This window comes from Arvicanthis niloticus, chromosome X, assembly GCF_011762505.2.
Source record: "Arvicanthis niloticus isolate mArvNil1 chromosome X, mArvNil1.pat.X, whole genome shotgun sequence".
Classification (NCBI taxonomy): domain Eukaryota; kingdom Metazoa; phylum Chordata; class Mammalia; order Rodentia; family Muridae; genus Arvicanthis; species Arvicanthis niloticus.
The window spans coordinates 34,861,682-34,875,300 of record NC_047679.1 but is presented as its reverse complement, the minus strand read 5'-3'; the positions used below and the strand labels follow the sequence as shown (position 1 = coordinate 34,875,300).

General features: G+C 41.7%; 1 protein-coding gene across 3 annotated transcripts in view; it reads right to left on the bottom strand.

Moving 5' to 3' along the window:
* Positions 1 to 13,619, bottom strand: part of LOC117694145 (F-box-like/WD repeat-containing protein TBL1X) — a 165,583-nt gene that overhangs the window by 8,197 nt on the left and 143,767 nt on the right. For all 3 annotated transcript variants that reach the window (XM_034484925.2, XM_034484924.2, XM_076918379.1), the window contains 11 exons: positions 11,351 to 11,464; positions 9,562 to 9,707; positions 6,470 to 6,731; positions 5,483 to 5,615; positions 4,997 to 5,138; positions 4,667 to 4,730; positions 4,473 to 4,570; positions 3,465 to 3,525; positions 2,897 to 3,018; positions 2,149 to 2,223; positions 1,626 to 1,753 (listed from right to left, as the gene is read on the bottom strand). In XM_034484925.2, coding sequence (XP_034340816.1) covers positions 1,626 to 1,753; positions 2,149 to 2,223; positions 2,897 to 3,018; positions 3,465 to 3,525; positions 4,473 to 4,570; positions 4,667 to 4,730; positions 4,997 to 5,138; positions 5,483 to 5,615; positions 6,470 to 6,731; positions 9,562 to 9,707; positions 11,351 to 11,408 — 1,289 coding nt within the window. In that variant the 5' untranslated portion in view covers positions 11,409 to 11,464. The remainder of the gene's footprint in view (positions 1 to 1,625; positions 1,754 to 2,148; positions 2,224 to 2,896; positions 3,019 to 3,464; positions 3,526 to 4,472; positions 4,571 to 4,666; positions 4,731 to 4,996; positions 5,139 to 5,482; positions 5,616 to 6,469; positions 6,732 to 9,561; positions 9,708 to 11,350; positions 11,465 to 13,619) is intronic.

Sequence of the window (13,619 nt, the reverse complement as noted above, 5' to 3'; positions counted from 1 at the left end):
CAGATCAAAAGGGCTGTCATTACCTGGCTTTCTGTTTTTCCACATGGTCTCACAAGGCTCAATGTGTCCTTCTGTTCTTGTGAGTTAGAGGATAATATATATCTGCTCCTGATTATGTACCATGTGATACCAAGACAACTATTTGTAACACTGCATTATTGTAATGTAACTAGATTTTTGGATAGTTATTGAAAAAGGAGAATTAGGTTCTTCTAGTTCAGCCACTCAGTATTTGAATTACTTTTGTGTGTGCTTTAGGTTCGTTATCATTTCAGTTTCTGGTGGTGATGTGTACGCCAGGCAAGTGATCTACCACTGATGTATACCCAAGAACTACTTACAGTCTCTTCTTGAAGACAGCCTTAGATTGACCACTTTCCACAAAGCTGTTTTTCATTGCCAGAAAAGGCTGTCCATCCTACTGCTACTAGGTGCTTCACTCCTCAGAAGAGAACTACCTATCCATCTTTTCCTCCACAATTCTCTGGAACAATACAGGCCACTGCTCCCCACTGCTTTTTGGAAAATAAATATTCCTTTGGGGTCTTGTTTTGTCCGGACTAAACAACCACAGTGCATGGATATCATGGTTTTCAGATCATTCTGGCTTATAATGACCTTAGTGCATCTGTCTAAATGTTTTCATTAAACTACCAAGAGTGTACTCGATGGTATAGTACATACATGCCCAGCATGCACAAGGCCATAGGTTCCATCTGTGCACCAAAAGCCCAAAGTTTTGGATGAGATACCTCTGGCCCCTTGGTTCTAGGACTTTGGCTGACTGGCATTTCTAATATTAAGAGATTCAGGTTATCATTGGCTGAGGCAGGGAATCCTTTATCTCTAGTCAAAATTTCAGTACCACAGCCCTGAATAGAGCCTCAAGAACAAACTCTGAGCTTGAAGCTAAACTCTGTTTTCTTGTCTTTGTCTTAAAAACTTTCACTAGATTATGCCAGCCCCACAACCCCACCCCGAAGACACCTGTAGGTTCATGGTTTTATCAAACTGCAAATAAGAAACCATTGAGAGGGAAGGGAAAATGCATCTTTGGCAGGCCTACAATCCTAGCACTTTGGTAGAAGTGGAAGGTCTATCTGTAAACTAGCCTGATTTACATGACAAGTTCCAGGTTATTCAGGGCTACATAAATCAGACTGTCTCAAACAAAACAAGATAAAACAAAACCATACACACACACACACACACACACACACACACACACACACACACACACTGTAACGGACATGTACAGATCCTTTGCTTGGCACTGTTACCTAAACTATCTATATAGCATTCTCATTGTATGGATATTACAGGCCATTTAGACATGATTTAAAGTACAAGGGAAGGTATTCAGAGGTTGTAAGGAAATAAAATTAAGCAACTATGGACTTTGGTACCCAAAAAGGTTCCTGGAATTATCTCCATGGATATGGAGGGAGGGTATACTTCTAGCTCCTTGCCTCCCTTCACAGAGAACCACCATTTTTTCAGTTTGGAAGAGCTTCAACACTGTTGTCTCTAGATTTGAGTGAGTCTTCCCAGATGAGTTACTCACTAGGCAGAGAACAAAGCTGTGCTCAGGAAGGATTCAGAGCTGGGAGGTTGCCCTGCTTTACCTTGCTAACATGATGTTGGAGTTCGGGTTGCTGGTGGCTGGTCCTGTGGGACTCCACTTGATGGTATATATCTCTTTGCTGTGAGCCTGGAGGTCATGGACACATGCATCCTGCTTCATACTCCAGATCTGGAAGAGGCATTGGTAACAGTGTGAGCTAATACTGTGCCCCTAACTGAGAATGGCTCAGCACCTTTCATTCTGTTATACCTAAGGGAGCATTCCTTAGGTGGTAGATATGGGAGAGGCTCACAAGCCAGCAAGGAGTCCACCAGGCACATTAGATTAGCAGGTGACTCTGAGGAAGGATGCTGGTGGGTATGCCATAAGGTCTCTCAGTAGGAACTGTGGCCTTAATATGTCAAAATTCATGGAAGAACAAAAGTTTTGAGACCAGGAAAGTCATGGAGAAAAGACAGTTCAAAGTAATGTTCCAGATGATGAGGGTGGGAAGGGTTGTGTGCCTGTAACAAGGGACTGTCTAGGATTAAGCAACTCATCATCCCTTTAGACACCAACATTACCTTTAATGTCATGTCATCAGAGCAGGAGGCTAGCAACATTCCAGAAGGATCCCATTTGATAGCATTGACCTCATTCTGCAAGAGAGCACAGAATTTCAGAAAGAAATCATAGCATTTATTTAAGAAAGCTGGTTCTACCAAGGGGCAGTAGCATGCTGCCAGTGCAGAGGGCCTTTTGAGAGTTCACAGGATATCAAAGACCACATCACAAGAACCCATACATGATTACGCTCTCCTCACTTCGCTTTTCATTCATGAAAAACACTGCCATATATTACAATGGACCAGCCACATTCTCATCCATATTTTTTTAGGGAAAAAAATTCCTTACTAAGGAAGCCAAATGAAAATAATTTGCATACAATAAACAGCAATCAGCACTGGTGAGAATCATTTATGGAACCAGGAGGCAGGCTGTGAGAGAGGTAAAGTCTAAGCAGAAATAAGAGAAATCAGACTTAAAACATATGTCCCTATTAAAAGTTGGGAAATAGAATAGGGTTAGAAGAAAAACAGGTTCAGGACAGAACAAAGAGAGGGCTAGCTGGTAGCTACTCTGAGATATTTCCAAGACCAAGGACCATAGCTGGGTTAATTCCACCACCAGGGCAGTCACGGAGGCTCTCAGCAGCAAAGTGCTGCTGAACAAGTAGTCTCTCCCAGACAGTTAATTTTTAATGTTGGCACTGAAAAGATACACACCACACTCTCACAACCCCCAACCCCGAGCATCAGAACTGCCACCTACAGTATGTCCTTGGAAGGTTTTGACTGGGCGATCACAGCCAAGCCTGCACACATGAATGCACATGTCTGTGCTGCACGAGGCAAAGGTAGTGTTGTTCTGCCAGTCCACATCAAGGGCAGGTGCTGCAAAGCAGGAGGAAAGAAAGGACATTTGCCTGATTAACTGAATATAGAGCTCAGTGATGCAGACAAAAGCATTCCCAGGAGTCTAATGACCATGAATACCACCCCCAGTGTGAATTAACTATACTGACACCATGAAAACCATCCTTCAACGACCTTAAAGACTTTCTCCTTCCAATTTGTAAGATGCTCCTGGAGAGAGACTGCCACCTTTCTATGAAACGAAAATACCCTCAAGGACAGACCCAGTTACCAGTAAAGGGAAGGTACCAGTTAATTTTTGCTAGACCACCTATTTTCTTACTTCCAATACTTTGTTTCACAGTTGTCCAAAGTCTCAATGTCTTAACACTTCTCTGCTCTTAGACAATATCACACAAGCTTAAATAAGTAAAAAAAAAAAAAATCCTGGGGCTATGTCTGCATAACCCCAACAGTAAACTTACCTGAATGAAAAGGAAACTGTTGTTTGGCTTCTCCTGTGTGAGCATCCCAAATTATTGTTGTCTGTGTTCCATAAACAGAGGGTAAGTTATTCTTCTCAAAAAGCAATTATCTAGAAGAATGTTTTGTACTAGAAAAGACAACCAGCCCCCTTTCCTTCTAAAAATTAATTTAACAACATATTTTATGCCTATATATATCCAAGATTGTATCATTTATATATGCAATAGTGTATTCATACAACATGCCACTTCTATATTTCTGATCTAAGTCCATGTACACTGTGCATTTCACACTCAGTAATATGGATACCACATTAATGAGAGCAACTGGTGCTTAGCAGCCTTCACCAATATATGTGGAAATTCTACCAAAATTTCCCCTTAGCTCCCAAACCCAGAAAACCATTAAGTAACAGATAGAAGGCACATTTGCTTGTCCTTTGGACATTTTTCCAAAGTGCTATAGAAATGGCACTTCCAACAATCCCCTGTCATGCCATGAACTGGGAGAACAGGTGGAACAGCCCAAAAACCTAAAGTATGGATTGAAAACAAAATCAAACTGTAAGTCAGCTCCATGAGTTTCTGTGACGTTTGCCCTGTATCAGGTCTCAGAGAATTCTGCCATCTACAGTGGGAAGCAGTGGTTTATCAGGTGAGAAAAGGTGGAGCTAGGGGAGGAAAAAAGAGTCTGTGACTAAAAATTGCTCAATGGATAAAAGTCAACCCAGAAACATCCACAACCGAATACTTTTTAGAAGCTCCACTTGGAGATTTCTCCTCTTTCCATCACGGGACTGAGAGCACATTCTGCATGAAGGTCTACAGAGGTAAATGTATGAGGTGATTCCTTGTTAATAGTCAGCAGTAAGATCAAACTAGAGAAATAAACTGCCTAAATGAGTTATTTTACCAAAGAAGCCAACAGACAAAAAAATAAATAAAATAAATAAAATAAATCCACATTCACAGATAAAAGGGATGTATTTAAAGTTGACATTCACTCACCTTGTCTACACCAGCACTCAAAATATAATTCCCCTTTTTGTTCCACTTCAAGGCAAAGATAGGGCCTTTGTGTTGACCTAAGGTGCTGGCAAGGTTACCTGAGATGGGAAAACACAGACATGGTGACTTCAGTTATCCACTGTTCACACACCAAGTCCTTCTTACTTAACACACATGAGGGATGCAAAACTTACCATCTTCCGTCCATATTCTTGCAAAACCATCATAGGAACCTGTTGCCAACAGTGTTCCATCGCTCTTGGGGACAGAAAAAGACAAAACACATTAGTATCTGGGTACTTTCCTCCTTCCCACATGGGGCTATGTGACCAGAGCAAACCCTCTGACAGAGGCAACACAAGTTCACAACAATGGAGACAACTTCCCACCCTCAGGCTGCTGTCTTTCCACTAGGACCTGATCATGAGCCCCTGATACCAGTATCCTAATGTGGGAGCTAAGACAAACAGAACTCTTTGAGGTTGCACATCCTCCATCTGAACACATTGATGGTAGAAGCTTACATTCCAGTCCAATGAAGTGACATCCTTATTACTGGGAACGTCATGTCCGCCTTCACGTATACAGTGCCTCAGCACAAGCTGCGTGGAGCCCCCGTTGCTGTTCTCATTAAGGTTCCATATCCTCGCAGTTGAGTCTCCAGATCTGCAGAACCAACATGGAACATTTGACTCTGGTTCAATGGGAAGATGTGACTGACGTGGGGCAAGGTCTCACATCATTAGCATGTGCCCCTGTCTCTTCCACCTTTCTTGCTCAGTTTCTTTCCTCGCCCATCTCTTCTACTTATTTAGTTGAGATGTGTCTGTCTTATTCCCCACCAAACAGAGAAGTGTCTGGGACCACTGTCTTTCCCACAGTACAGGATGCACAAAGCAGCCTGTTCCTCAGTATTCATTAGGAAAGTCCGACAAACCAGTGCACTTTCCTCAAGGCAGTACTCCAGAGAAGAATGCAAACCCAGATGCTTTCCTGTCCCAAATTCTTACCCAGAAGCAAGTAGGTCACTAACAGGATTCCAGGCACAAATGAACACCTCAGACTCATGGCCTCGAAGGACTGTGGCTTTACTCGGTGGAATTTCAACGTCCCCATCTATTTCCATTGGTTTTGAGTGATTATCTGCCAAGCAAACATGAAAAATGCACTCTTAGGCACTACTGTTTTAAAAATACTTTCTTTGTATGTATCAAAGTAACACTACATCCAATGACTGTAAAAAGTGGGCATTTCTGCAGTTTGGTGTACATTTTGTGTTTTTGTTTTGACCGTGCTATGCTGTATATTTGTTCCTAAAGTGTGCTGGAAGCTTGGTGTCCACATGGGGATATGCCAGCAGGTGATGGGACCTTTAAGAAGTGGTTCCTAGCTGGGTGGTGGTGGTGCACGCCTTTAATCCCAGCACTTGGGAGGCAGAGGCAGGTGGATTTCTGAGTTCGAGGACAGCCTGGTCTACAGAGTGAGCTCCAGGACAGCCAGGGCTACACAGAGAAACCCTGTCTCGAAAAACCAAAAATAAAAAATAAAAAAATAAAAAAAGTGGTTCCTAGTGGAAAGTCAGTTAGTCATTTGCAGTCTGCTCTGACTTCTTTTTCTCCCATGATGTCCCTCCATCTTGCATTTCCACCTTAATGCCCACCACCATGGTCATGCCCACATGTATGCATCACCTGAACCTGAGTATGGGATACTAGTGAAATACTGGGATTGAAGGGCTCCACAAATGATACACCAATGGAAGCTCCCCTTGTGATATGGACGTTCACAGAGGTGCAAAATTTCCTGAAACCAAGGGAGGCAAGTGAAGTCAAAGATGGAGATCTTGTGGACAGACAGGAAGCAAAGCCCAGAAAGCAATTTAACAGATTGACAGAGGGCCACACTTTAAGCATCCCTTCAACTATACATAGATTTGAGAGAAAATAAAACAAACAAAAAAGCACGACTCCTTGAAGACCAGAGCATTCTCCACTTACTTAGTGCATGGGCTCCATTTTCTTCCCCATTCACGGTGGCTTCTCCATTCTTTGGTGGGTTTTGCTGAGCAGCAGCTGCTGGTGTTGTGGCCGCTGTGCTTGTGGCTGTGGCTGCGGCTGCTGCTGCTGCAGCTGCTGCATTGGCTTGCTGCTGGGCGAGTTTCTCCCGAAAAGCTTGCTGTCTTGTTTGTACCACATCGGGCATCACAGCATCAATTAACGATAGGGACTCAATCGGACGCCCATCAAATACCGTGCCATCCTGGGAAAGCAAGGTCGGGTTACCCATGAGCTACCACAGACCAGAGAAGCTGGAATGGACTAGGAATATGGTGCAAGGGATTTTGTGGTGGGACAGGTTAGATGGCAAAGAGGAATGGAGAAGTGGATGAGGAAGACCATTCTTGGAGAGCTAGCAGTAGAAGACCATCCTTAGTGATTTCACAGATGTCTAGCTAAATTTGGGCATTACAGGTATCTGAACAGGGTTACTTTTATCCTATGACAAAACTAGTTACCACCAATGTAGTGGTTATTCAACCACTAGGGTAGAATTGGCTCCTTGAAGGACACGTCTCAATGTGGCACAGGCATGTTCAGTTGTCAACACCGGGAGCATAGATATATATTGTCATTTAGTGAGCAGAGGCAGGTCATCCTCACCATCCTCAGATGCACTGGACATCCTTCCTCTGAACATTACCTAGCCACAAAGGTATAGTGTTGAAACTGATGCCAACCCTGACTGGATGCTATCACCAGATCAGGCATCTCTGAAATGACTATTATTAAGAATGAAGGAAGAATGAGCCCAATATAAAGACAACTGCACCACTCAGAATAGGACTCTGGCACTTGGGTCCACCTGAATGTGCTCCATGACTCCCTGGGCTTAGTGTAGAGATAAAATAGCAACATGATGAAACCAGGCAATAGGGTCACTTCATTCTAAAATGCATTTTAAAAACCCTGTACTTTGGTTTCCATCTACCATGAAAATATTTCCACATATCTTTAAAAAACACAAAAGTGCTTTCCTCAGGAAATACTACAAATATTTGAATCATGTATCTCCACATGCCTCCAGGCGGTCTACTAGATGAAAAACCATGTTCCCATATGCTGTAAACTTCAATTATTTCAGAAATGGAGAAGACAAGTTTTGGCTGAATACTATCTAAACAACACTTAGCCCCAGGTGGATTTCTGTTTGTTTTTCATTTTGAATTATAATGCAATATAAAAAAAAACAGGAAAAGTAATATGACATAGTACATTCAGTATCACTCATCAGCCACTTGGCCCTGGATTCTGGCCATGAGCGGCCAAGGTTGATAAGTCTTGATCCTTTCATGTCAATTTTTTCTTTCATAGAGAGATACAGCGAACAATATCATAAAACATGATCATGTGGCTAGGGAGATGTCTCAGCAGTTAAGAGTACTAGCTGTTCTTCTAGTGATCTGGATTCAGTTCTCAGCATCCATATAGTGGCACACAAGCACCAGTAACTCTAATTTTGGGCAACCTCATGCCTTGTTCTGGCTGTTGCAGGCACCAGAAATCCAGTGGTACACGGACATGCATACAGGCAAAGCAAACATACACATAAAATACTTAAAATGAACTAGAAAAAGAGGTAGGTTACTGTCAACATAATAAAAATACCACCACATCTGAGTTCTTTTTGTAATTCTTGGAAACACATAACAAAGACTATTTATTCCTAGACAAACAAAAGCCTCTTGGGAGATGAGAGAAATAGAAATCAGAGACTTTTCTTGTGTTCAGAAGGATAACTTTTAAAGTTAAAAGAGAATACACAAGAAACAGGTAAGACATTTCTAATGGTGGATCATGTTCAGGGAAGGAGAGGGATGGTATGTATTGGAGTGGGTAAACTGAAGTATGTATAAAAAAGCAGTAAAGAAATGTTATTTTGTAAGCTAAAAACAAAACAAAGTATGAACAGAGATATCGTGCATGCATTGCTAAAACCAGACACACACACACACACACACACACACACACTCACTCTCCCCCCCCCCCCCCTCTCTCTCTCTCTCTCTCTCTCTCTCTCTCTCTCTCTCTATATATATATATATATATATATATATATATATATATATATATATATATATAGTGTTGCTGAGAAAGAATCATCACTCAGCTGTGAACTCCACACGCTTTGTATCAAAAATCTGTCAGGCAAGATGTGTCCACTGATATAACAGTGGCCTGAATGTTGAGGGTAATTAAAAGCTGCTATCTGATTGGATTTGAGACCTGTTCCACAAGTGGGAATTCATAGCTGGTTCTGTAAACCTGGATAAAAGTGGGTGGTTGGAGAAGATACTGCTATGGTTTTGTTAAATGGACATGGTGTGCCTATCAAATTCTAAATATCTATGTTTAAGCCCATAGATTAGTGCTGCTATTAGCTTTGGTCAGAGAAGCTTTTTTTTTCTTTCTTTCTTTCTTTTTTTTTCTTTTTTCTTTTTCTTTTTTTTTTTTTTGCAGTGTGTGGTATTTATTACAGAGACTTATAAGCAGTAAAAGTGCTGAAAACAAATGGCCACTGAATTTGCAGCTCCAAATGGACAACTCTATCACTTGCTCCAAGGCTCAGTCAGGGAACATGGAGGAAGAGGAGGACAGAGAGAGAATGTAATAGCCAGAGAAATGGGTTGAGTGTGAAATGCTCTTCAAATTTCCCTCTGGTTATGTCCTGTCAGTTTGACAGAAAATAAAAAGTCTCTATGAGCATTCAGTAAGGCCCCACTTTGGGCAATCTGCCCTGAGTAATCAGAAAGAGGGCTTGTCTGCTCATGCAAAGCCCTGGAATAAAGATGAAAGTCTGTTTGTAAGAATGAATTGGTTGTTTTCATCAGTCAACACCTTGCAATTTTTCAAACCTGCACAAGGGGGCACCCAAAGCTTACTGATGGTGTAGTGTCCTGTTTGTAGCTTCCACTTTTCCCCATATACCTTACAATGAACACCAGACCTGTATACAGGGATAATACACATATTCTTCTGAGAGCTGCTAGGGGGAGTTTGGAACTCTGCCATATTCTCAGGAGTGAACATACCTCGTTGATGCTGATCTCCGCCTCCACATACTGCAGTCCTTTCTGAAGAATGGAGATCAGGGCAGCCGGTGGTACTAGTGTACCATTGATGTTGGACTGGCTAATGTGGCTTTCGATCCCAAACGTGAAGGCGGAGTGGGAAAAACCTGCAGAAAGAGGGACACAGAAGCAGGTAAGAGCAAAGTAGGGAGAGAAATGTGGTTTGGAAATGTGAACATGGAGCTGTGGGTGCTGAGGGGGAGGCTGTAGAATGAAAACTCCGATTCTGGTTAGGGTTGAGCAGGCATCAAGAACAGGAAGCACACAGAAGTAAGGACTGGTGCTGGTATATGATTAGAACACCTTGATGGCAAAGCCTGGCTTTTACATGGGATGTGGGGAACTGAACATAGATCCACATCCTTGCAGAGCAAGCACTTTACCTAGCATACAATCTCCATAGCCCTTCAATGCAGTTTTGACTCGCATTTTCAACATAAGATTCGTTTAACAGAGTTGACTCAAACATTACACTGAGGAATGTACTAATTTAGCTCATATGCTAAAGACTTGAGTGACAAGTCAGTGTTACATCTGAGTGCTTACAGAGCCTTTAAGAAGTGAGGCCTACTAGGAAGAACTCAGGTCATCAAGGATGTGACCTTTAAAGAGATACTGGGGACTCCCAACTTTTTCCATCTTTTTCTCTTTGTTTCCTAGCTGCTATGAGGTGAGCCACTTTGCCATGCCACATACTACCACCATGATGCTTTCCCACACCACAGACTCAGAATCAATAGGAGCAAAGCAACCATGGACTTCTGAAAGTCAGAAAAACCCATTTCCTCCTTTAATTTCATTTGTTTGAGGTATTTGGTCACAGTGAAAGAAAGTTAATTAAAGAACTACACATGCAACTCCAGAAGGTGGGGGGCACATTATATCCTAAAGTATGTCCATTTAAAAATAGGTTTATTGCGGATATAATTTATTAAAAGAAGTATGATGAGACCCTAGACCACTATGGTCTTTAAATAAAAAGGAAATGTGGACATATTTGGACATCAGGACCAAGGCGATTAATGTTGCCAAGAGGCCACCAAAGCTAGGAGAGGCATAGAACTGACTTCCCACAGCCCTCAGAAGGAAATACTTGCCAACAGCTTCACCAGAGACTTCGATTCTCCACCAGGGAAGTGAACATAGGGGATTCCCTATTGGACTGAAATAGCTTGTTGCATGAGTAGGTACAAGGGTAGGTTTTCATTAGTGTCATTTTGTAGATTTTAATTATCTTCAGGTTGTGAGAATTAAAAAAATGTTTTACTTGAGAACTAAAATCACTCACTGGAGAAATCACATTAGACCATGACAAAATAGCATTTTGCCCCACCCTAGATTCTCTGAACCCAACAGCTACCCAACAAGGACTATTTTGCCAACAGAAAACATATGTGTCTAGCCTTTTAACTATATACCTTGAAGCAACATTTGGACAAGGTCCCACTCACTGGGACCCAGTTTCTATGTAGACTAGGGTGGCCTTGAACTCAGAGATCCACCTGCACCCACCCCCAAGTGCTAACATTAAAGGTGAATGTCATCACACCTGGCTCAACTACTCTTGACTGATTTGCTGTCATGAGAAGAAAGAACATGCTCTCCCTGCACTCTAAATGAGGAATGAAGTACCTTCCAAACTACTTTTCTGTCTTTTTGATGATCTGATAGTCTGTCTTGCACTGGTGGTCAACTGTTCTGTCCAAAACATATTTAAAATGAACTTCCTACAGAAAAGAAAGCTGGTTACCTGATTCCTGGAGGTAGCGATATACCAGAAAGTTCACCTCGTCGCTGGTAATGCTCATCTTAGCCTCACCTTTCGGCGATGAGGTCTTCGTCTCAATCAAGTGTGAGCCACCCTCTGTTAGAAAAACATCAGAAACACTGTTTTGAATATATTGTGGGTATTTGTCTTCTGAATGTGTGTGCATTGTGTGTGTGGAGGGGCATGTGTGCTAGGGACAGATTCAGGGCCTTATGTATGTTAGGCAAGTGCTCCACTACTTAGCTATACCCCTTTGAGATGATTTAAATATAATATCACATAAATATTATGGGTTGACTAGTTACCATCATATTGTATTATACAAGATAGATAGATGTATGTGTAATATACATGAACATATGAATGTGTGTGTGTGTATGGTTTGTCTATTTGACACAGTTGACAGTGGCCTGAGAAAAAAGACTCAATGAAGGATCATCTAGAGCAGGCCAACCTATGGTCATGTCTGTGAAGGAGTATCTTTTTTTCCAACATATTTTTGTTGACTATTTGGGGGGGATTTCAAATCATACACTACTGTCACATTTACTTTCTAGTCTTTCCCTGTCCAATCCCCCATCCTTGTTACATCCCCAGCAAAAAAGTGCAATTTGTATTACCTCTAGATTCAATGGGGCGTGGTCAAAGCCTCAGTGGCCTGTTCCCTAAATGGAGACAAGTGATTCCTTACCTTCCTGCATCCCTGCCAGAAGTTATCTATTGTGGAGGGCAACACCTCAGCAGCCTATCATAATTTTTAGGAGTTCTCCCCATGGCTTTCTGTCTAGGCTATTATTATTTGGGGAGGGAGTTGTCTTCCATGTCTCTCTTTATTAACTGTGTTTCTGCAGTTATCAATATCTCTGTGAAAATGGCTTATTTATTCTTTAAAGACCATGGGAACATAGATTATAGATTTGTGATATCAGCACAGACCACAAACAGGGTTCCTTGGTTGCAGTAGAGCCATGGACCAGGATATAAGCCCTCTGATATAACTGGGATCACTGGCATCAACTTGGCATCCTGCCACAGTATAAACCACAGACCTCAAAAGTCTTGATAGTGTTAATTGATAAGAGAAAGCCCAGCCCCTTTGAGTGGCACCCAAGTGAAGCTGGGTCCTGGGTGTATGAATAAGAAAAAGCAAGCTGAACACATGCATACATTCACATTCTCCCTGGCTCTTTCCTGTGAACTACCTGCTTCAGGTTCTTGCCTTGACTTCTCCTCTATGATGGACTGCATCATGAAATTGTAAGCCAAACAAACTCTTTCTCTCTTAAGCTGGTTTTGTCAGGGTATATTATCATTGAAACAGAAATACAACTAGGAATGTGTGATATATATATATGTAGATAGATAGAGACAGACAGACAGACAGACAGACAGATAGATAGATAGATATAGATACATAAATAAAATGTTTTCCCAAAAGAGAAAAGCTAACATATATTTTAGGGTCAGGATAGAGTATGATATGAATCATACCAGGGAAGCCAGATTCAGGGTCAGCAGAGAGCACAATCAGCTGACTTTGTATTTAGTCAGTGAAACTACAGTGCATTATAATTCAGAATGTGTGTCATAATGGAACACTGCACATATGGAACCCTGAAGAGACATGGGCAGATGTGGCTGGATCAGTACCTTACCATACAGAAGACACCTGAGCAGACTGGTAGTGATTTCAAGCCTACCTTGGAAGAATGACAGTGTGGTCCTGAGGAAATAATGCACCACTGTGTCCTCTCCTGAGAAGTTTAAAGGGATTTTGTCATATACCTAAAGGTCATTCTACCTACAGGGTATGAGAAGCCCCAAGGGTGGTGAACAGGTGTGGGCCAAGTAGTTCCATATGTCATCTTGATATTATTTCTGTGTCAGGACTCCAAGTGAAGAGATTCAAGGAACATGGAAGACAGAGAAAATCTCATGGAAACATACTGTGCTACACCAATCAGTTAAGACTGACCAATTAGTGAGAAGAAAATACATTGCATGCATGTATGAATCTGTCAGAAAACTAATTTTATATACACACACACTTATCTTACTTTGCTGATATTAATGTATTTGTGCAAGCACTGCCACAAAAATATGACCTGCAATTTCTACTTGGTGCCTTAGAGGGACGAAATAGAGACTCAGTAAATAGCTATAAATTCATATTGAAAGCTAACAAAAATATAACTTAAAGAAATTAGAAAATGCAATTGGTATGTGTAGAAAAACACCGAGGCCTGAGCAT